We start from the raw sequence: 23,866 nt of genomic DNA, 5'->3' as shown, positions 1-23,866 counted from the left end.
TCACCCACCCCCTCAGCATCCCCCAGCCCCAGTGGGGACAGCCTGTGGAGAAGAGCAGGGTTGGGTCACTCAGGGCATCTTCAGCATCTGTGCAGCTGGAACAGGTTCACAAGTTATTCTGGATGTTCCCTGAGAGGGAAATGGATACTTGTACATCCCCCTGAGGAGAGACCTTTGCCCAAGGGGGACCCAGCACACCTGGCACACAGCTCCCCTGACTTCCTTACAAACATCAGCCTGGAACACCCCGGTGAGACACTCACACAGGAATGTGTTTGTTCCCGTTTACTCAAAATAAAAATTTGCAAAACAGGCTTTTCTCAATGGACCAATTCTCCTAATTCTGCCCTTATGAAGCAGCTCTTGCCTGGGACTGCCTCCAGACAAAATGGCACAATTACTCCTTAACACATGAACATTTCGTTTACATAACAACAGACAAGCTGCTGGGGAAATAAAGATTGCTGCTAATCTCTCTGTGCCTCCTATTCCCACACAATCATTAGTGCCATTCAAGGACTGGAACGACCCCTTAATAGAATTATATCTTATCCATCCATGTATATCCTGGGAAGTTATTTCTTTACCTAAACTCACCCCTGCTCTGTCTAACCTGCCAGCATCAGTGGATCAGGGCTTTCCCTGCCAGCATCCTCCTGCAGCCCTGCCCTGACACCCAGATCAAGGCAAGCACAAAGGCCTTGAGCCCAGGAGGTGCTGCCTGGGCCACCCCCTGTGTCCTGCTGAAAAAGGAGGTGGTGCTGAACCACAGTCCCTCTGGGTGGTGCTGCTGCCATGGTGAGAAGATGTCCCCTCTTGTCTCGGCCCCTCGTGGTGCAGGAACTCCAGCAGGGCTGGCAGCTGAGCCCTGGCACAAGCTGAAGCTGCCCCTCTCTGCAAAATGAACTTCTGCACTGCTTTATCTTCATCTCCTGGAGACTTACCTTCCTCAAACCCTGGAATTACCTCCCTGAATCCTACAAAACCCCCTGGGGAGCTGTGGGCTCAGCTTCCCTGATGCTCTCATGGCCAGACCACTGAACCCACAGATCCAGAGCACTGTGCAGCAGAGCCACCCCTGATCCCAGGGGCTGTGGCACTTTGCAGCAAGGGATTCCCAACACGGAGCTGCAGCAGTGCAGCAGCAGAGGAGCTCAGGTGAGCCCCCAGCAGGTGCATTTCCAGCCCTGGCTGGTTGTTCCCCAAAGCACACGGTCTGGGAAGTCAAATGTTGCCTGCAGACACATGCACAAGAGTGGTTTTGACAGCAGCAACACCCACAAAGTGTTTCAATAATATTTTTCAGAAGACAGTTATTGTTTATGAACACCTCCTGACGTGGGTATGGGTTTGCAGCTAGGGCATGTTACTGAGAAAAAAACCCCTATTATTGTATTCCATGTGATTCTGCATTGTAATAATCGATCTGCTGCTGCCAAAATTGGTCTTTTATTTCCTCACATCTTGCCATTGTATGATTTAACCTAACTGTGCTTGAATGTTAGTGCAGCTGAGAAGTTGCTTTTAATTTTAAGCCATCTTGCCTTCAGAATAAGGCTAATGAAAGAAATTACTGAAGTCACAAGCTGACTTAATAAATAAATATGATAACGTCGAGATGAAAAACTGCAAGGAGAAATCAATGGGTACTTGAGCAGGCTGTTTCCATCCCCCAGGAGTCTGTCTGCTGGGAACATTGCTGACACAGAGCCACCTCCCCACCCCTCTGACAGGGGGGTTCTGGCCCAGCTTGGGAGCTGCACAGCAAAAGCCCCGTGCAACACCCAGCCACAAAACAATTTCCAGGCTGATCTGGTGGTTTAATACTGAGGTAACTCAGCCCCACCTGGGTTATGCCAGCAGGGATTTTTATTATAGAAATATTCAGGATCTGGGGTTCGGGGCTGGTGAGATGGGAGGTGGCAGCTCCTGATGAGCTCCCTGTCATCCCTAACCCTCCATCCCAGAGCTTCCCTTCAGAGGACATTTTTGGAGCAATCAGGCATCACAAATCCCTTCAGAAGAAAAACATTTATGTGAGCATTAGTTACCACTTTTTTTTTTTCAGATGCCAAATATTTAACACTCCTGTACACAAGAATAAGCTAAAAAGAAAAATCGTGACAAGTTGTTCTCATGTTTTCAGGAAAATAATTTAAAAAGTCTTTCAAGTACCAGAACACTTGGCTGTGAATTAGCTTTCGATTTTTATTACATTAATATGACTAATTCAAGAACTTATTGAAGCCATAACCCAACTAACTAAGCAGAATATAATGAAGTTTAAGTAGAAATGAAGGAATAATTAAAGATTTCTGTGTCATACATTTTTTTTCTGCATAGTAGAGCCCACATATATCTGATCTTGTTCCAAAACAAAAGTCTTTCATTCAAAGGAAAAAAAAAAATCAAGAAAATCCAAATATTTTTGAAAATCCAGGTCTTATTCTCTGTTTTCCAATCAATAAGGCTGAAGCATGGAGCAGCACAACCCTGCAACCCCAGTCTTGCTCGGGTGACTTTCCAAGGCAAAGATGTACTTTGGAGATCCTCCATCTGCCTTTTGGCACAGAATTGCTCCAACAGAAGTAGGAAGCAAACACAAGAGCTCAGACTCCAACCCAGACCACCTTCTGAAAAGGCAGAGCCCAAGCCATGAACTACTGTGGCCACAAGAAAGGACAGTTCATTGCCACCACTCCCCCCTTTTAAAGGCACTGGGATCGTTTACCAGATAAACACATTGGCAAGAGGGAAATAGTTTTCTCTCCTGCCTCACATCCAGCTATTTCAAAGGAAAAGCAAAGACCTCTAAGTGTGATACTCCTCCTGTGTGTGTGGGAGTTTAAAGAGCAATGACCATGCTGGGAGAGCATCCCCTCAGTGGGCTTAATTAAGTGAACTTGTCCAGAGAGTAATTACTGAGGCATGACTTGTGCAAGCAAGAGGCTGCCCTGAGTAATGGCTGTGCCTCCTGCATACTCCAGAAAGAAAAACATTTCTCCCCACAAAGCTCCACCCAGCATTTAATGAGTGCCTGAGCTAATGAGGATCCCTGGGAAGTCACATCTCTCTTGCCATGTCCCTGACTGGGGATTGTCCATGGACAGGCTTTTATCAGAGCTCTCCTGCACTGATTCTGCTGCTTTTCCATCAGTTCATGAGCTTTTCTATTTCTGTAAATGCCTTTCTTGAAATATGTTGCCACCCTTGAGACTTGATCCCAGACAGAAGAGTGCATCAAGGTGTCCAAGAGCCCAGGGATTATGGCACCAGGCTGAGCATCCCAGCAGCCAGACCTCTGGGTGGGTGAGGGTACCATGCAACCTCCAGCCCTGGGTCAGAACCTCAAGCTCGTTGGTCCAGATCAACCTAACATTTTCTTAAAGCAAATCAATGTTTTTCACCAAAAAAAAAAAAAAATTACTAATTTTGGAAACTTCCTGTGATGATGATTTGCATTAGCTGTTAATAAGCAGCCCAGTGGAGCACAGCACAGGAGGGAGCACCCAGAGGACATCCCAGGAGGGCTCAACAGGGTCAGGGATGTCCTGTCCAGTGCTGCTGCTGACCTGCAGAGGCTCCTTGCAGCAAAACCAGCCAGGAGTCTGCAATCCAGCCTCTCTCCCTCTCCTTCCCAGCATCTCCCTGGCTCCCAAGGCAAGGCTGATGGCCTCTGACTTGCTGTTCTTAACATATTTTTCCAGACTTCAGCTGAAGAGAGGAGAGGAAAAGTTATCTCAGAATGAAAAAGATAATGTAGAGGAGAGGAACATGAAGTTCCCTTCCTGGGTTTCAGCTCAGCCCAAGGAAAGGTGTCCCAGGCACTCCCAAAGGGCAGCACAATCAAAAACATAACAGGAATTCAGAAGTTGCAAATACATCAAAGTCTCATCCTCACGTTTCTCATGCAAATATCTGCCTGGATGTGCTGCTCAAATGCTGCTCAGTGTCCCATCAGCTTCAGCTGAAGATAATAACCCTTTTCCTTGGGCAGATGAAAGGTTTGCATCAGCAGCCACACGGCTTAGTCACTTCACCAGCTCAGAAAATGGAAGGGCTTTTTTCCTGAAATCACGTTCCACTTTTATTTCCATCTTTTATTCACAGCTTTGGGTTTGCTACAAGGCTTCAAACGAGCACGGAAACAAATTATCCTCTAGCATTAACCACCTGCAGAACTCATTTTCATTTAGGAAAGACTAAAAAACAACAAGTACAGCTGGAATGCATTATTATATCTGATGATAAGGCTTCCAGCCCCATCAGCAACAGCACTGTGTTATCTCAACACCTCAGAAGAGGCAAATATGCATCCAGATGCCTACTAAGGGGTCACAGATGGTCACTTCTGATCATTAATTTCTGAGCTGAGTGGAACATGTTTTACACAAACCCCAGAGTGAGAGAAATTATTCCAGGCAGAGCAAGAGAAATACCAAATACTGGATGCCAGTCAGGAGCTGAATAATTCTAAAGAATTAAATAACTTTCCAAGCCCATCATTTTATTTTCTGGTAAATCCTGGAAAATCCTTCCTAAGACCTCTCCAAATACCTCCCTTGTACCCACCTGATTGCTTAAGAAAAAAAAAACCCAGACCACTCTTTTGGCACTACTTATAAAAGGACTTCCAAAATCGGGTGTGCCACATGCAAAGGAACAGCAGAAACCACATGCCAAGGCTGTCCTCAACCAGAAGGGCATGCAGCCACCTGCAGCTTCAAATGGCACAGGCAGAGAAGGATTCAGAACCTCTGTCAGTTTTGGGCTTCACTTCTTTGGCTGTGGCAAGCTGGCAATCTGGGTTCTGGTGCCCACCTGGCTTTACTTTAAGGGATGGTCTTTATCTGCTGCCAAATCTTTCTTGCATGACATAAACCTGTGCTGTGCTTCACAGGAATAATTCCAAGGTGCACATACTGCTGCAAGCACAATTGCCCTGCTCCCTATCCAGTACAACCATAAAGTCAGTGAGCCTGAAATAGCCCAGCAGGAATTTGCTTTTCCCAATGGGGCAGAGATACCACCATGGGGAGCCATGAGGAATGAGCTGGCACAGGGTTCATCTTTCCCCCAGACAGAGGTTCCTCCCAAAATCCAAATTATATGAGAGAGGAAAGGTTTTGCAGAGTGCATATGGATCAGCACCTCACTGGGACACATCCAGAACAACGATTTAGATTAAAACACCTGTGGAGAGCAGCTCCCATGGGGCTCCTGAAGGGGAGGAAAATGCTGCCTTCTCCTGAGCAAAACTAATAACTTTATCCTTCCCTTGGCATGTGCTCCATCACTGAGCACCTGGAGAGCACAGTAAGGGCCTCTGAAAGCCCAGCAACAAAACATGATTTTCTCCAAAGCCCTGGAACATAGAGGGAAAAAAAAAGCAATAGGGGCAAGGAATTGCCCAGAAATGGAGAGAAGCAAAGGGAGGATTTTGCCTGAAGTTTTCCCATATTAATTTTGTAGTACAGTCTGCTGACCTGTGGTGCAGGGCTGGGGTTTATAACACATTCTATGTACTCTGAGAGATGGTCTCTTTCCTCCTACTTGCCCTTGCTATCAACAGGATTTTCCTTCCCCACTTGGGCTGAAGTGGAGTGCCCCCCAAGGATGCTCTGCTCACCTAACCTGGGGTTTGGCTTCTTCCTGCTCCTTGCACATCTTTCCTTGGCATTTGGGCAGATGATGCCCAAGATGGGGCAGTTTTGCCTCTTTCACACCCTGTGCCAGGTGTGGCTCTCTGCTCAGCAGGATGGAAGGTGTGCAGCCCTGGGGCTGCACTGCCCATCTGCACCCAGGCCCACTGCACAGTCATGTTTCAGTGTTTAATATACTTTAATATTTTCACACGGTTTTCTCTGCAGCCCCTTGCCCTTCTAAGCCATCTGAGCTCTCATTAGCTCAGCTGCTGCCCAGATCCAGTTTGCAAAGCACACACCCACGTTCAGTGGAAGTGCTGGTGCCCAGAGCTGTGAGCTCTGCTCTGTGTGCTTCCCCCTGGAGCACCAGGGCAGCAGAGTCCTCATTAAAAGCCAGTAATCTGGAAAACGCTGATTTTTCAAGGTAAACTGAACTGACCTTCTCTACAAACAAGCACAGTGAATCTGGTATGCTCAGGATAAAACACACTCCTTTATTCATGCTGCTGCAGGGCTGTTCCCTCCCTGCTCAGTGAGACCCTGTGAAGCTGCTGCAGTCACACAGGGGCCCATGGTGGACCTGCTCTGCCTGCAGCAGCACACAGAGAAGCCAGGAGGTCTCAGCTCCCTCCAGGCTGGGCTCTCCCTACCCAAGCCAGACAAAAAGCATCTCAGAGAGCCACCACTGTGGTTTCAGCATCACCAGAGATGCTCTTTTAGGTGACCTGCTGCTATGATGGGGAAGACCAGCAGAAAACCTTTGCTGCCTTCTCCTCCTTGATGTGGAAGCCCCCTGGCAGATCCCTGAGTGTGTCTGGTGGCCCTTCTGGGGACAGTCACACCCTCAGCAGAGTGCCTCAGCCTCCTGCAGCCACTGCCCAGCCCAGCCTGCAGGGTTTACGGGCACAGCTGCCCACTGGCATCCCTCCCACCATGCCAGAACAGCTTCCATGGCAATGTGCCTGTGCTACCAATCCTATCCCAGGTCTGACTGCAAAAGAAAAGGACAGGGGGAAAAAAAGGGTGGTTCCCACTGAACACAGGCTCCTAACTGATATGTCATCAGGCTGAACACCCCCAGATGGGGGCACACATCCAGAAATGCCTGGACTTGCTCCAAAATCCTGTGATCCTGGAGTGCAGATGCCCTGCCAAAAGGCAGTTTTGACAGCTCAGGAGCAGTAATTAGGGGTGTGATGGGAGGGGTCTCTCTCCAGCCACTGACCTGCAATACAGTTGCATTCACCTTGTAGCAGTAATAAACATAATCAAAATGACACAGGCAGGCAATTAAACTGGCTAAACACAATCCCTAAAGTCCCAAACATCCAAGTGCAGCTCTGGATGCAGCAGTGGAAGGGCCCTGTGCCCACTGTGACCTGGTTAGCTCAGCTGCTCTGAGCAGGGGGCTGGTGAGTGAGTTTGGCCCCCTTAGGGACCATCCACACAGAAGCTGCACTCAATAATCCTTGTGGGTCCACAGCAGAACATCCTGTGAGATCCCAGGTGCTGGTCCTCCTTTGGATTCATCCCCAGCTCTCCTGGCAGAGCCCCTGAGCTCCAGCACAGCTTTACGCTCACCAGTCCTCAAGGAGAAGGTTTTGGTGTGGGTTTTCCTGGTTTGAAAAATGGGGAAACTCCTGCAATGGCAGCTGGTGCTCTCTCAGAGGCTCCCAGGAGTGACCCTGCTGGTCCCCAAGGAACAGGGACCATGTCCCTGCTCCCTCCCCATGGGGGCTGGGGGCAGTGCCCAGGTGTGAGGGGCAGCTGGCAGCAGGTCCAAACACACCAGGGCTTGGTTTGCCTGTGGTGTGCTGACAGGAGCACCCCTGCTTTGCTCCTGCAGCTGATAGAACCAGCATGGGCACTTTGTCAGGGGGAGGACTAAACCCTGCTCTTTGCAGCACTGCTAATTTAATTTCCTTTCAGGGACTTGATATTTACCTTAAAGATGGAGACCATCACAACATAACATTATTTGCTAGTTCCTCATTTTCAAAGACTGCTGCTGTATTTCAAGGCTGGTTCAGCTCTTCACTCCCTTGGCACACTGATGCATTCTGTAGCCACAGGGACTGTGAAACCCTGGTCATAGCTTAGCCAAGCCTCCATGGAACCCAATTTCCTCTGTACAGCCACAGGTAGGTGTCAGGAATAGCACAGTGAAGGGCCCAGCTGTCTCTAGACCATCCTCAGAAAGTCCCAGGCTTCAAACCATCCCTGACACAGACCAGATGCTTTCTTTCATCAGTGGTTTCAAGACAACCAAAACAACATTTTCTGTGCTGTGAAGTGTTTGACAGAACAAAACACCCAGCTCTAATTACCAAGGGCAGCAGGAAAAGGGACTGAATATGGATAAAAACGAAACAATGGTCTGGATGCTGTTGAAAAACATGCTCAAAGCTCTCACTAGATAAAAAAGAAATAAATGTCACTTTAAAAAAAGGCAGGAGCAGTAAAGTGGCACCTGTGAAGTACCAGGTATTTGTTAGTTCATCCATCACAGCTGCAGCATGGCACTGCAGGCTGCCACTCACTGCCACACCCTCCTGCTTTGCCCCAGGGCTCCAGAACTGGAGCTGGGGCTCTGCAGTGAGCCAGGCTCAGCACCCTGAGGCTCTGCCCTTCCTGCCCAAGGCTTCCAGAAAACAACACCCAAAATGCAGCACAAGGGGCGATTTTGCACAAAGGGCTGCTCATGAGAGTCCCCAGAGTCTGGGGCGTGCAGGAGGAGCCCAAGGCAGAGCAGCCCCACTGCTGCCCTTCACAAAGCCCTGCACCTTCCTACCCATGGCCACCACAGCCTTCTGCAACTCCACCTGGGCAAGGGAGGGCTTTTCCCTCCTCCACATCCAGTCGGGGCCTCCCAGGATCTGTGTGTTGAGAGCAAAGATTGGTGGAGCTGTTTCTGCACAAGGAAGAAAATTTTGGGTGATTAAGGCACAGAATCACAGAACAATGAGGTTGGAAGAGACCTCTAAGAACACAGAGTCCAACCTGTGCCCTAACACCTCAGCTAGACCACAGCACCAAGTGCCATGGCCAGGCTTTTTGAAACACATCCAGAGATGGTGATTCTGGAAGAGAATCCCTGGGAAGAGCACTCCAGTACTTAATTATTCTTCTGGTGAAAAATTTCTTCCTAATATCCAACCTGTCCCTTCCCTGATGTAGCTTGAGACTGTGTCCTCTGGTTCTGTCAGAGACCAACCCCACCTACAACCTCGCTTCAGAGAGTTGTAGAGAGTGATAAAGTCACCTCTGAGCCTCCTCTCCTCCAGGCTAAACAAGCCCAGCTCCTTCAAAGGTTCCTCACAGAGTTTATGTTCCAAGTTCCTCTCCAGCCTTGGCAATGTCCTCTTGGATCATTCCTTTTACCTTGTGAAACCATTTCATGGTTTATTGTCACAGTTGGCCGGAACCTCTAACCACTCCCTCACAAAAGAAGAATATCTTGAAAAGCTCACAAAAACTCTGAGCAAGATGATAACACAAAAAAATCTCCTGCTAACAGCACAGTTAATATCCTGAAAAATATCTCAATGCAGCACACTAATTTACTAAGCTTAATCCAACAGTTTCTAAGCATAGTCACCCCCTAAAGTAAAACAGACATTTAGTACAGTATGAAACATTTTCAAGTCTCTGCATGTGCCAAATTCCTAATAAATTACATCAAAATTCTCCTTTTTTTTTAATGGATGACTTTTTCTTGAAAAATATCACTCTGCCCACAAGTGCATCAAAGAAAGAGAAGGCAGGTTTAATTACAGCCTACAAGTAACCTGGCTTCTAGGAGGGATGGCACTTCCAAATGTATTAAACTGATGATTACTGTGTTGAATATATTGATCACCTGTCAGGGCCAGGCAAAACTGGGACTGAGGCCTTGGAAGGATGGGCTGGACACCTCATGGTCAGCACAGAGGCAGCACAGGCAACTTCTTTGCTCTCAGGGTCCCCACCAGCTCCCCTTTGGAAACACGGCACGATTTTCTGTGATATTATCATCACGTTGCATTGAGATAGTTGATTATTTAATTCTGCCATCCTGGTCCCATGCAGAGTCTTCAGCCCACATCCAGCAGCACAGACTCTTGTAAACCCCGCTCTGCATCTCCCAAAGGCGTTTCAGGAGCAGTAAATAGAGCAGTTTACAGCACATCAGTTTTGCTGTCAGCCTTGCTCAGAGCGATCAGCCTCAGACAGAGTTTTGAAATGCCAGCTGTTTGGGTGCGCTTGGACTGCTGGGAATGTAAACTCTTTCCCAGGGATGGCTGCTGGAACTATTTTGGGTTTGTGCGATATGGATTCCCTATTTGCAGAAAAATACAGAATAAAAAGAACGGTTTCAGCCTGTGATGCTCATTCACAAAATCATGACGGGGAGCGGCGCCGAGCGCTCAGGAAAGTGCTTTAAAAACCACAGGAACACGGAGTTGTCCGCAAGGGCTCCCACCCCCTGCTCCCCAGCCAAGGAGCGCCTTGCCAGCCTGGCCGGCCGAAAGAACGAGCGGGGCCGAGCTCGGCCAGCGCGCAGGCGGGGCGGCTGCGGCCCCGCACCGGGAGCGGCCACCGGGAGGGGTCACCGGGAGGGGTCTCCGGGAGGGGATCTCCGGGAGGGGATCACCGGGAAGGGATCACCGGGAAGGGATCACCGGGAAGGGGTCTCCGGGAAGGGGTCTCCGGGAAGGGGTCTCCGGGAAGGGATCAGCTGCAGCGATCCTGCCGATCCGCGGCCGAGCCCTGCGGCACGTCCCGCTCCCGCAGCCGGGCTGCTGGGCAGGGCTGGGGGGCTCGGGCCAACCCCCAAATGCCACCGCAGGGACCCTGGGGACACTGTCGAAGCCAGGGCTGTGTCAGCGCCCCCGCAGCAGGACAGGACAGGACAGGAGGAGCTGGGCAGTGAGCGCGGGATGAGCCGTGACAGCGGCGGAAAGGTGAGAGAGTTCACAGCCCGGCTGGAAATCGCTGCCCGGCTTTAGAGAGGCTCCAAGCCCCGGCAGGGCTGAGTTACCCAAAAGAGCCATTTCCAGCAGCCCCATGACCTCCCTCGCCCCGCTGTGTCCCCGTCCTGCCCTCCCCGGCCGCCCAGCCAAGGGGTGCTGCGGTTCTTCACCTCTCAGAGACACGATAATGGCACAAATACCTCGGGCTTGCGGCAGAGCTACACCCCAGCTGCTTTTTCATACACTGCCTTCCACTTGCTGGCCCCATCCTTTACAGCAAAAGAAGTCATCCACGTTTTTAAGCTCTCATTATTTCTTTTAGCTCAGTTTTGAAAGCAGACCACTAAAACAAATGAATATTCTTTCTGGAGGAGAGGATCTCTTATGTTTTTATGCACAAGTTGTCAACACCTACAAACCAGCCAGAAATGACCTTTTTTGATAAGTGAATATTTAACATTTTGCCTATTTCCACTTGATAAGAAAGCCTGGGCTAATCCAATTTCTACTTGTAATCTCTGTAATATTGAACTGCAAAAGAGAGAGGGATTGCTCAGAACTCAGCTGAACGGGTTGCTAATTGCCAGAAGGAAATAACAAGATATTGAGAGCATGAGGTAAAATTCTCCTTTTAGACTTTGCAGGTATCTTGTTTATTACCAAAGTTGTGTGGAGGAGAGGAAGAAATTAGAGCAACAAATGTGCAGGTTTGGATATGTAACACACAACTGGCAGGGAACAAGTAAAAGAATAGTAAAACAAGAAATCCCTGGACCCTCTTGCTGTATTTTTCCCAATATCTTTGCTTCTCATGAATGCTTTTCTTGTGCCATTGAAAAATTATCTGAGAAACCTCCTCCCAAATCCGGTCCCCAGGCAGACAGCTTGCTCTGCCCACCAAAGAGCAGCTGGACATGTCTGCTGCTTGATGCTGGTGCCCTAAGCACATTTACCCAGAAAAACCCCAATAAATTTGCACAATTGGAGCTGCAAGCAAAGTCTACAATCTCCTTGAATGCCTCAGACATGACTCAAACACAAGTGGGTGGTTAGAATTAATATCTTGGTTACTTTAATGGTTTTAATGAAAGACCTTGGTGTCTTTTCATTCCCTAGCATGGAACACCAGTGATGCAGAATGACTCTGCACAATCCAAGAAATGAGGTGCTGAGCCCCTTTCCCAGCTAGAAGGGTCCCTGACGTGATAGTTCTTCACTCCATTTGCACAGATAAGCCCTCCCCAGTCCTCTCACTGTGCAGCAAACACCAGCCTGCTGCTCCCAGAGCCAATCTGCCTCAGCACAGGACACCTCCTCCCCAGGGACCTGGCAGAGAGCCTGCCAGGGAAAACACCTGGGAAATTGGATTAGAAATAGAAAATGGTCTCCAATGTTAGTTCCAACAAGATTCTGTGCAGTTTTTCAGCTTTGTGTTTCTGGCAGTGACCTTCCCACTGGGGGATTTGTTTCTAAGCCCCTTTCCTTTGGTGAGCCTGAGACGTTCTGTGTCTCTGTCAGCACAGATGCTGAGCACCAGCCCTGGCACCAAGCATTTCTTCACTTACATGAAAAATAGGGCACAGTGTAGTTTAAATGACATGTTTAGAGAAGAATCAGCTAGGACTCAAAAACATCTTCCACATAAACAAAATCCACCAAGTGCCCATGCTCTTGAGAGCCAGAAATTAGAGCAAGACATGTAATTTTTGTGCAATCATTTTGTCCCTTTCAGAAGAGACAAGAACTATCTCTTGAATCCATTAATCAAAATCTTGGCTGATTAAACCATGCCTGGTTTATTTCCCAGGGAGTTAATTGAGAACATTCCATATTCAGAAATGAAGCTGGTTTCAATGGGCACAGCCATCTCTGTAGTGCAGGCTTCAGACAAACACAGCATTCCACTGAATCAGGTTTGCAATGCAAATAGCCAAGATTAGGGAGGGGGAGGAAAAAAAAAAGCCAGGAAAAAATACTCAATCACAATCATCCTTGTTCTTGCTCAAGAAGTAGGAGCACTTTGTGTTCAAATTTGAGAGGACTGGAGTGCAGAAACCCAGAGAAAAGCACAGGCAGCAGAGCACTGCTCCTGAAGTCTCCCCACACACAGGGGATTCTCTCAGAGGGAGATTTCTCACAGCAAAGACACCAGACCTGGGGTGGGTGGTGGGAAGGCAGAGCACCTCCCATAGTGCCTGGAGGGACAGTGGCAGCCAAACAAAGCAGGAACAGCAGACCTTTTCCAGCAGAGGGAGATAAGGACTGGAGCAGCAGGAGGGCAGGCTGCCATGCAGGAGGTACTGGAGGTGTCCAGGTCTGGAGCAGGACTGTGCTGGAAGGGGGGTGTTGAGAAACTCATCTTCACCTTTGGGAATTGATGCACTCACAGTAACAGAGAACCAAAATCAGTCTGTGGAAAGTGTAAGACCCATTCTGAGAGCTTCTGGCCCCACAGCTGACGATGCCAGTAAAAGCAGGGGTAGTCCAAAGCTCCCACTCTGGCCTCACTGGCTCTGTGGGTCCCTCCAAATGCTGGAGCTGACTGCAGGGCTGTGTTGGCACAGTGCTCCTGGGCCTGACATGCTCTGCTCCACTGTGGGACTAATTAGTGCAGGCAAAGCAGCTCATCAGGATCATTACCTGCTTCTGAGGTGGCCCTGCTCCTGTCCCCCAGCTCTGGAAATGACCAGGCTGGTGCCTGCCCTGACCACACCCTTCACCTCTGCACCCTGAAGTGACCCCACATGACTGATCTAGAACACAGCTCCCTGTGACCTCAAATTACTGATTTAGACCACAGCTCCCTGTGACGCCCAAATGACTGATTTAGGACACAGCTCCCTGTGACCCCAAATTACTGATTTAGGACACAGCTCCCTGTGACCCCAAATTACTGATTTAGGACACAGCTCCCTGTGACCCCAGACTGCTGATTTAGAACACAGCTCCCTGTGCTCCCTGGGCAGCAGAGGGGTCAGAGCAGGAAGGCTCCTTCCTGTCCTCGGAAGGATGCTGTTCAGCACCCCAGAGGTGATCAGTTCTCCCCTCCATCCCCTGCACACCCCCTCTGGAGCACAGCCTGCCCAGGTCAGAGCCTCAGGGATGGAGGTGGCACTGCCAGGGGCATTCCAGGCTCAGAGCTCAGGGGGCTTCAGTTCTCCTTTGTCACAATCCTCTGGCAACAGTGACAGTCTGGGGAAGCTGCAAAGGCTTCTGAGAGGCTGCTGTTAATTATCCCACATTCACACTCCAGCCTCTTCTAGTGTTTGCCACTGGAGAGAAGAGCTCATTTAGACGGGGAGAGGGGGAGAACAAAGCCATTAGAGAGTAGCTGTAAGCCCAGCAAAGAGATAACAAATGGCAGAGCAGCAGAATGCTAATGCCATGTCCTTGTCTCCTTGTGAATGGACCTGTACAGCTCATCTGAGCACTCCTGCTCCAGTGAGCAGATCTCTCCCCAAAGGATTCTCCTCTCCAGCTATGAAAAATGAATGAGGTAAAATAGGAATTTTTAAAATCCCCTGCAAGGACTGCACTTGTTTGATCAACAGCCATGTCTGACATCCCAGTGCTTTCCCAAGAGCTGAGAGGTGCTTCCTCCTTCCAAGGGGATGCAGAGGGGGAGTCAGTGCCAGCCCAGGGAGCTGGCAGGAGATGGGAGCAGTGAGCCAGACAAAGCCAGCTTTGTCCAGTATCACAAATATATCACAGCAATACCTTTAAAGGGTTTCATCTGTTCATTTGTAACCCTAAAACTTGTCTGACTTTACAACTGCAAAGACTTTTTCCTCTTAAAATTGATACATCTTGTTAGAAAAAGTAATAAAGTGTGTAGACAGGTCTGCAAATATAACTGAATTTCTCGGGTAACCATTGATCCAAAGGTTTCTAAAGACTATTTCTACCACTAAACCAAAAGTATATATGTAGTTATGTGTGCCCATATGTCACATACACATATATTGCACATTTTTTGTGCTGGTCCAGTAGCTTTGGTATTAATTGTAACATATCATTATTTCTCCAGTAATCTTCAGGCAACTCCTGAAGGAGCACTGCTGAAACCTCCTGAAATAACAACTAAAACCAGTGGTGAAAAACTGCCCAGCAATGCCTTGTTCCTGCCCCCCAGCTGTAGCTGGAAGGAGAGAATGGGGGCAGACAGTGTGAGCAACAGAGATAAAAATGCTACTTTTATGTTGTTTTTAAGTGATAGCAGCTTTATGAATATAATTTTGCCAAAAAATGCCGAGAAAAACACATGACACATTTTGCCTGTTCCTGCTGCCAGATGAGTTATGTGGTGATTGTGGGACCTACAGCCCAGTTCATGGAAACACCTGCTATAAAACCTGGGCTGGGGGTTTGAAGCCCACGCCCAGCACCCCCCACCATTAATGCCCTAGAGACACTTCCCAGGCAGTCAAGAAGAATGGAAGGAGCTCATCAGTGCTGCTGGGTCATTTTGGAATCTCCCCTTTCAGTCCAGCCTCCTGCCAAGGGCAGCCTGCTGTCAGAGGGATCTCTCTGGGCTCTGGGACAGAAGCACAGACTCCTCCAGCCACTGCACCTCAGGACTGACCCCCAGAGCAGCACAGCTACTCCTGCATCCACAACCCCCCTCATCCTCCCTCTCCTCTGCCCAGCTTTTCTCTTTTCCACTGCCTCCACAGCTAATCCCAGTCGAGAAACTGGTACAGACATTCACTTTATCTACTCCAGTAAGGCAGCTCTCAGATTCTAAAAATACTCCAGGAAATTGAATCAACATTTTGTAATTGGCTGGTAGCAGCAATTACTAATAATCAGCAGGAACATAATCTTCTTCATTTTCTCCTCTTGCTGTAATCTCAATAGCAAACTTTGCACACTGAACAAACACAATGGCCAATATTTTAAAAAATGGGTGGATAAAGCAGAGTTTCAAAAAACTTAAAAATAAATAAATTTCCATCAAATGGCAAAAAAACTGGAATTCAAACAGCTTTTGGGACAGATCAGGTTAATATTGTTCCTGTGTTGCCCTGTACAATGGAAAAAGGAAAGCTGCACTGCACTCCTCTGACTCAGGGGCAGCAGCCCCAGGAGTGCAGCCCCAGTGCCTGGGGGCAGCCTGCCCTTGCCAGGCTCCCACAGAGCCCATCCCCTGCCAGGGTGTGCCCTAGGCACAGCAAGGGCAGCACACAGGATTTGGACTTGAAGGACTGTGCTGGATGCAAGGCTGCATCAAGCAAACTGCCCAGTTCATAGTGAAAAACACTTTTGGAGAAGGAAGCCTGGCTCTGAATAAGTCTTCTGAAGACTAAGACAGCTCTTGCAGATTAAAAACAAGGACAATTTTCCTTGCCCAGCTAGATAAATTTGCTGTGGATGTCTGTGCTTTCTAAATCAATAAACCAGTGCCAATTCATGCAAGGGTTTGACTTGGAAGTGTGACCAGCTCCTTGCTTTTCCTTCCAGCCAGGAAGAGCAGATGCTCTGCTGCTCTCTGCAAGTTTCAGTTCCTACCAGGTATTGATGGCTCTATCAAGCCAGCCTGGCCAAAGACAATCCCTGCTGGATGGTGGGAGCTCTTGCCACGCTTGGGAGCTGCTCACCAAGGCTCCCTGCCAGCAGCACTGCAGCATGGCATTCACCAATGGCACATTTCTCTCTGTTAGATGTCAGCCCTTACTAAGGCTTGGAGAAGCTGCAAATTTCCTACAATCCCCAAGCAAAAACGGGCTGCAATCAGATTTCCCATTTCAAGGAGACCAGAAGAAACATCCCCAGACTCACCCCAAGTGCCCTGGATTGCACATGAACCATCTGCATCCTTCCACTGATAGGCTCAGGCAAAGCTATAAATTATTTCAGAGCAGAGGCAGGTGAGCACCCAGAGTCCATTGAGAGCCCACCTGGGAGCATCACCTGGAGCTGGATAAATAGACCCACAAAGCATGAGGCAGCAGCTGTGGAAGAAGAGCCTTTAGAAAGGATGGACCATTCCCAGAAAGTTTAAATAATCACTAAACTTTCTTTGGTTCAGGGAAAGGGAAACATCAAGCTGGTCTTTGGTAGTTTTGACCCTGGAAAACTTTGGGAAGTACACTCATTGAAAAGACATGATTTTGATAAGCCTCACTTTTACTTTGCTCTTGGAAACTCTTCAGCAGTGCCTGTACTGTGTTGATGAGTTTTCCAGCTGCTGCTTTGGTGCCAGTGCCCTCCAGCACAAGCACTGCTTTCCATTGGATCTTTTGGATGGGTGGCAAAAAATGCAGCACTCACATGGGCAAAACCCCATCTCCCTGCTGCCAGAAGGCTTTGTAATTAACCAGATTATTAGTTTTCAATCACTTGCTTCAAGACTTCTCATTTGGAATTGGATTCTCTTTTCTTTGGCTTTTTGGACAGATTTTTTCTCTCCAGAGGAATAAGAGTCACACTGGAATGTGACTCAAAGCTGGTTCTCATCTGCATTTTCAACCAGACAAAACCACTCAGGGTTTTGAAGGCAGATTCCTCTTGGAAAGGGAACCCCCAGCAGTGGGTTGTGTCCCCTGTGCTGGTGCCCAGTGCTGCTGTCACCTGCTGGCAGGGGGCTCCTCCCAGGAATCCATGGCTTTGGGCTGATCCCAAATGCTGCTGGCACCAGACACTGCCAGGGTCTCACAAACACCTCAGACCCCACAAAGGCAGAGGGAGCACTGAGGGAGAGACAGCAGACAGAGGGGGGAAGGAAACATCAGCTGCTAACGAGTCTGTCACCCTAATTTGTAGCCTGGCACAGCCTGCAGGTGTGTGATGCTCAGGGACAGCAGTCAGGGGCCATGTTTAGCTCCACCTTGATGTTGTGTCAGACTGAAGGCACAGCTGGAGCCCTCCTCTGCCATCATTGCTCCTGGCTGTTGCAGCCACGATGCTGGCAGTGCCCCTGCTGCCTTGGCCAGGCTTTGTGTGGCCAGAGGGGCCAAAGCCTGTCCCCACCTCGGGCTGTGGGACCAGAGCAGGGACCAAGCAGGGTGGCTACAGGGCTTGGGAAGGAGCTCACCTTGAAGATAAAGGGGTTTGTTTATTTAAGTGCTATCACTGCTTTCCAGGGCCTTTTTTGGATTGGAAGTGAAGCAGGCATGGTCCAGGTGCAGGGGATTCAGGGACATCACAGAGAGACAGGATAGGTCTGTGCTTAGAGAGATTCACACTGCTGCCTGTTATAGCACAGCAAAGCTTTTAGATAAAGTGGAAAAGGTAAAGAGGTATTTGAATGCCCACATTAATCTAAGCATCATTTCAGATGCTGTAAAAACCAGAAAATGGCCTGAAAAAACCACCAGGACAAAAGAAATCATAATGGCTGTCAGGATAAGACACAAACCAAGCAGAAATGGAGATTTTACAGAGTTTTGCAAAGTGAGCTGCCCTCCTGCAGCCTGTGCAGAGGTGAAGCCCTGCACAGCCCTGCCATGATCCAACCACTCTGTGGAATGGAGGGGTGCCAGCACCCTGAGCTTACTTGGTGTTGTCTGAGTCAATGGTGTGAAAGAGCTTCTCCAGTTCCTCCTCGTTGAGTGTCCCATCAGAAAAGAAGGCCTGGAACTCCTCCAGGGACAGCTTCCCATCATCTGCAAACAGCAACACAGCACCATTAGGGAACAGCAAAGTGAGGGGGCAAGGCTGAACACCCAGAGTTATTTACAGATTTAAAGCTTCACACCAAATGATCTCCAAGTGCTTCTGCAAAACTGGCCCTCAACCAAGGCAGAGCTGGCAGGCCCCAGGGTGGGACCCTGCAGCTCTGGCTGGCCCAGAGCAGAGGAAGATGCTCCTGGGTATGGATGCACTGGCCATGGGCAACTGACTGGGCTCTTAACCCAAAGCATGGCTCAAACCCAAGGAGGAGAAACTGGTCAGCTTCATCCTAAAACTGAATTACATTTAAGAAATTATGGAATGTTTTCTCTGCCCTATGTTGAAAGGATGCAGGATGCTCATTAAGGGACATTTTCCAGATAGGAAAAGACCCTGGGCTGGAATTACAACAGACCCAGCAGTATCTCTTGGAATCTCTGCATCCTCTCCAGCACAGAAATATTAAATAGCACATTTAATATTTCTGCTCTGGACAGAAATATTAAATGGAAGCTATTTCACTGATGTGGAAATCTGGCCATAGACTTTCTCTGTTATTTCATATATTGGTCCCAGTGTTCATTTAATACTGGGGCCACTATGGACTCCTTAAGTGACCAAGAAGAAAAAGAAATTATCAAATTCATGTACAAGGGGCTAAAAGAAAGACTCTGACAAGTTGGACTGATAAAGTGACAGAGGTTTACATTGAACTGATAAATCTGGAGCCTTGCTCTGTGCTCTGTGGACAGGAACAGAGCTGGCTGTGAGAAAGCTCCTGTGAAGCTCAGCAATAAAGCAACAGAAGAGAGACAAAAGAAACTCTAAAGAAACTTTAATTTATCATTTCTTGTCCAAGCTGGTGACACCACACTCTGGTGTGCAGCAGTGCCTGGGGGGGAACCAGGTCCCATATAATTTCAAATCTTTCCATTGATATCCACAGAAGAGTCACAGGCTGGAAATGCTGCCTACTTTGTGGTAGGAGAATGTAGCATTTATTATTTAATCAAATCAATAAAAAACCCTGCTGTTTCTTTTTCAGGAAATGATGCTAGAGGAAAAAATTATCCAACTCTCCACATACACATCAATATTTCTTCCCCAAAGTAAGGCTGCTGCTCCTAAAACATACCTGCATTGCCAGATGCTAACCCAGTTTCCCTTGCCTGGCATGGACAAATTTAGAACAGAGATAAACTGAGTCTAAGATGCCCATTTAATTGGCAATTATGGAAGGAACACAGCAGGAGAACAGTCTACAGCAACACTGGGTGAAGAGGGCACCATTTCCAGAGCACCACAATGGCTCCAGGCAGGGTCCAGCTGCCTTTATTGTTCCCCCACTCCTTCCCCAAAATGTGACCTTTTTGCAGCAGGCAGGGTGCAGATTTGCCATGCACAGCTCAGGGAATGGCCCCAAATCTGCTTCTTTTAGTGTTCAGAACACCAAAGCACCTGTACTTCAGCAGGAACCTATTGCTTGGAGCATCCCCCCAGTGTCACCTGGAGGTCCCCCCTGGGCTGCCATTCTGTCCCTGGGGGAGATAAAAAGGCTGGGTCCAGGCAGGAGCCCCATCCACACCTCTCATCTCCACCTCTCCACCTTGCACTGCCTAAGAAGCTTTTCCCCCCAGTGCTCCTATTTATGCCGTATCCTAGCTAAGATCAAGGTTTGCTTCCTTCTGATCCTGACTGGCAATGAATGCACATCTTCAAGCTCCAAGATCAAAAGGATGACAGCTTTTCTATCCCACAAGGGCTAAACAATTCTTTATATATAGAACACTTTATTGTAAACCATAAATCAGTGCTTGTTCACCTTCAAACTGTCCTTCCACGCACAGGGCAGCAGAAATAAATTCCCAGGAAAGTCACATAAACCATCTTCCTGGGAAAGAGAAACTGTAAAATGGAGTTTTTTCAGGAGAGTACTTTGATCTGAATATACAGTTTGCTTAACTCTGAAAAACACAAAGGTGTTGCTAAGTTTAAGGCAAAAAATCCACACCCTTTATCTAGTTTATATCTTATAACCTCTGCCTTGCATTTTACTCTTGCTTGATTTGTTTTGCTCTGGGGTTTTTGATACTTTTTTTTTATTAGTAATGTGTTCCAGGATGAATTTTTGCTGCAGCTTCTGAAATATCTGTGTTTAAAATCTGTGCCAAAATACTGCCCTGACTCCTATCTCAGAGTGTCCAGAGAGAACAGGTAGACAGATACCAACTACCATGACAGGTCAGATCATGGAAACCAACATGAACTGAATTTTTGCTGGCATTTAACAGCCTGAAGTAATGAAAACCAGAATGGTGTAAGGATCTAGAGGAATAAGGAGGTGACAGTGAGTTTTATTTAATTTTAACTGTCTGGAGACCCCACAGAACTGCTTGAATAAAAGCATCCTCACCCCACAGAATCTGACTAAAAGTACCAATTTTATTTGCCAGCAGTGCTTGGGACTTTCATCTCCCCTCCAGCCACCAGCACCAAGCAGCAGTCAGCTCAAAGCTGATGGTATTTAATAGGAACTGGGATTCTTGTCTGCAAGCACACAAAGCAAAACCCTTTCTGAGTAAGGAGATAATCCTAGAGCTGCATATCTGTAATTGTGGAACAGCCTGAGAGCCTGGGTGTCTGGGGCCCAGCAGGCAAAGATGCCTTCAGGGAACTTCAGGGTGATAAGAGGAGGCAGAAGAGAGGGGCTGGGATTTGCCAGTTCAGATTAAACTGTTAAAAAACCCTGGGTGAGGAGGATTGACCACCATGGTAGCAACACCAGGTCCCCTGGCTGGCAGTGGCTGTGATAAGTGGGAGCTGATGGGACACTGTGGTCCAGGAGGAGCCTTATCAGGACAGTCCCAGCTTCTCCTGACAGCAGAGGTGTCTACACTCTGCAGAGAATGGATAAGACTTCCAGAAAGCAGCTTTTTGCAGAAAGCTGCTGGGTTCAAGAGGTACAAATCCTCCACAGGGACAGGCAGAGCTCAGCTGGTTCAGCCTCACCCACACCCTGCCTTGTAGAGCTGCTCTGGGATCTTTCAGCCCTTGGGAGCTACTTTTGACAGGAATCATAAGGGAAAAAATGAGATTCTTTGCCACATCTTACTAAACCAAATAAAGTTTCCATCATTTTCAAGGTCTAGAGATCTCAAAGAGATCTAGATCATAAAGATATTAATATCTAGAGATCTAGCTCTACACAAGTATTTGTGACTTTTTTATCTGGGCCACCCCACCAAAGGCAGGTATCCTATTGTCAGTGACTCCCTCCCTCCCCTTTAAGCCCAGCACCTGAAGGTGACACCCAGCTGCCAGCAAGGACAAGTGCCACCAACTAGAAATTGCCTCCCTCACACTGATGGGCTGAGAAAAGAGATCATCAGGCCACAGCCACCCTGCCATCATTTCTTCCCGAGAGTGCAATCTTCATTTCCCCCTAGCTTCTCAAAATAATTCAATCACAGGCAAAGACCAAAGCAAATTATCAGCCCAACAGAGTTATCAAAGTTCGAACCAACTGAAGAGGGAAGGGCATAAGAGAGAGCATCAGAAAGCCCCAGCTGGGATGTTATTATATCTCCATTTGCCATCATGAAAATGTGAGGAGTCCAGAAGTGGCTTTTATACCTTCTAACTCTCACAATCAAGCTGTTCTCACTCGCTAACACAGCCCAGGGAAAAATCAAACTGAGATCATAAATTGTCCAAAGGATAGGAAATCTGGTGGCTGAGTTTCTGGAAATTCACTCAGTGATACAAATGGCTTAAAGCAGCTACAAAATAAGGTCACTGTTCTGAGCCTGAGCTTGCTAAATATGTTTTCAATTACATGAGGTTGAGACTGCTCATATATTTTCCAGATATATTATGAATATATTTTCCAGCTATTATTATGATTGTACTTCATTATTTACTCTTATTGCTCTGTGAGCTCTAAAATGCTCTAAGCTCCACTTATTTGCAAGTGCCCAACAGCCATGGGTAAGTAAATTGGATTTTACTGGGGCCTGTGAATAAAAATGAGAACTATTTTTTCTTATTTCTTGGGGTATGCATGTGCAGATACATGAGCCAGCAAGGACAGGGATTGGCTTCCACCCTGAACCTTCCACCCAGCCCCCTCAGAAGCCAGGAGTGACTTTGTCATTTAAACTAAGGGGAATATGGGCTTGAGCTTTCCATCCTGGGCTGTTGGGGAACATGACCTCCAGCCCCACAGATCTGATCTGTGATGAACCTTTCCCCTGGGCAAAGAAGGGTGTGTCCTCTGCATCACCCAGCCCGCTCCAAAAATCATCTGCAGCTCCTCACCACTGACTCAGACACAAAACTAAACAACAAAAAAAAACCAACCAACCAACCAAAAACACAACAACAGCAACAAAAAACGTGCACGCACCTCAATTCCCCAGTTTCAGCCTCCCAGTGCTCTGCTGGGGCAGCTGCACCCAGCTGGAAGCAGGGCTGGGGATCCACCCCCAGACCTGCCTGAGGCTGCAGAGCCACGGGAGCTCTGCAGGAGCAGCACAGCCCAGGTTTGGGTGGCTCTGCACAAGAACAGGGCCACTGGCACTGGAACCCAGCCCCTGACAGTGCCTTTGCTAATGAGATGTAGCACACACCATTACAAGGAAATTACTACAATTACAGTCATTTTCTAGTGAAAGAAATTTAGGGAATGGCTCCATAATTTTGCAACTTAACTAATGCCCAGCACAGCTGTTTTCACAAGGGTCAGTGCCACACCAGGCAGATAACCTGAGAGAGATACTGATGTTCCCAATGTAGTGAACAGTCTCTGTTTGAAGCTCCTGTGCATTTCTAATGCCAGCTGGGAATGCTGGTGGGTCCTGCTGGGCGATGCTGGCACAGGAGTGCAAAGGCTGGCACAGAAGAAGACAATTTCACATACAAAGCCAGGGACTGAACTTCAGGATCTGGGGTTTTGCTCCCTCAACTCATTGAAAAGCACTTGGAAATGCTTTTCTGTGTGCTGGGCATGATCCCCTCCTTTGCCCTCTTGCCATGAACAGTTTTGAGGTGGTGTTTCCCATGGGACCCAGGACAGCTCCTGTGGCAGTGCCCTGTGCAGGGCAGGCTGGGCACACACCCCAAAGCTCACTGGCAGCTGCCCAGGCTGCTCCACCTCCAGCATCCTCTCTGTGCCATGAGCTCAGGGAAACCTCTGGGGTTTTTTTCTTCCCAGAACATCTTTCCTTGCTGGGCCTGGATGAGGCCTTGGAGGAACATTGGGTGCACAGAGCAAATGAAAGAACATCCCTTAAGGAATCAGCCAGTTCCCCTCACTAGTCAATCACCCCAGGAATGAAGATCACCTCTTCTTTGGGAATTTGGCTAACTTTTGTCTCCATCAACCACAGTATTTAGCCAATTCTGCACTTCTCCTTTCTTCTCTTCAGCACAGGATGAAGTTCTGTGGTAAAACTGAAACTGGGACATACCCAAAATCTGGGAATGGCACTTGATAGAAGGACTGAGGATCCTTTTTGTGACTGGATTTGCCTTTTCATTTCCATTAAAATAGGGGGAAAGTGACTTTCATTCCAAAATTACCACATCAGTCAGTATAAGGTATTGAGGATTGACTTAAAGCCTGGTTCTTGTCTAAGGGTGATGGGTAATGCTGCATGC

At 48.2% G+C, this 23,866-nt stretch overlaps 1 protein-coding gene across 4 annotated transcripts in view; it reads right to left on the bottom strand.

Annotated features, from left to right (window-relative positions):
* NECAB2 (N-terminal EF-hand calcium binding protein 2) overlaps positions 1-23,866 on the bottom strand; it is a 68,721-nt gene that overhangs the window by 18,236 nt on the left and 26,619 nt on the right. For 3 of the 4 annotated variants that reach the window (XM_030227682.2, XM_030227683.2, XM_030227684.2), the window contains one exon: positions 18,093-18,201. The exons of the other annotated variant lie outside the window; for it this stretch is intronic. In XM_030227682.2, the coding sequence (XP_030083542.1) occupies positions 18,093-18,201 (109 nt within the window). The remainder of the gene's footprint in view (positions 1-18,092; positions 18,202-23,866) is intronic. 4 annotated transcript variants of the gene reach the window in all.

The sequence above is a fragment of the Serinus canaria genome, chromosome 11, assembly GCF_022539315.1.
Source record: "Serinus canaria isolate serCan28SL12 chromosome 11, serCan2020, whole genome shotgun sequence".
NCBI classification, from domain to species: domain Eukaryota; kingdom Metazoa; phylum Chordata; class Aves; order Passeriformes; family Fringillidae; genus Serinus; species Serinus canaria.
The sequence above is the reverse complement of the archived record's forward strand: the minus strand, read 5'-3'. Positions and strand labels throughout refer to the sequence as shown.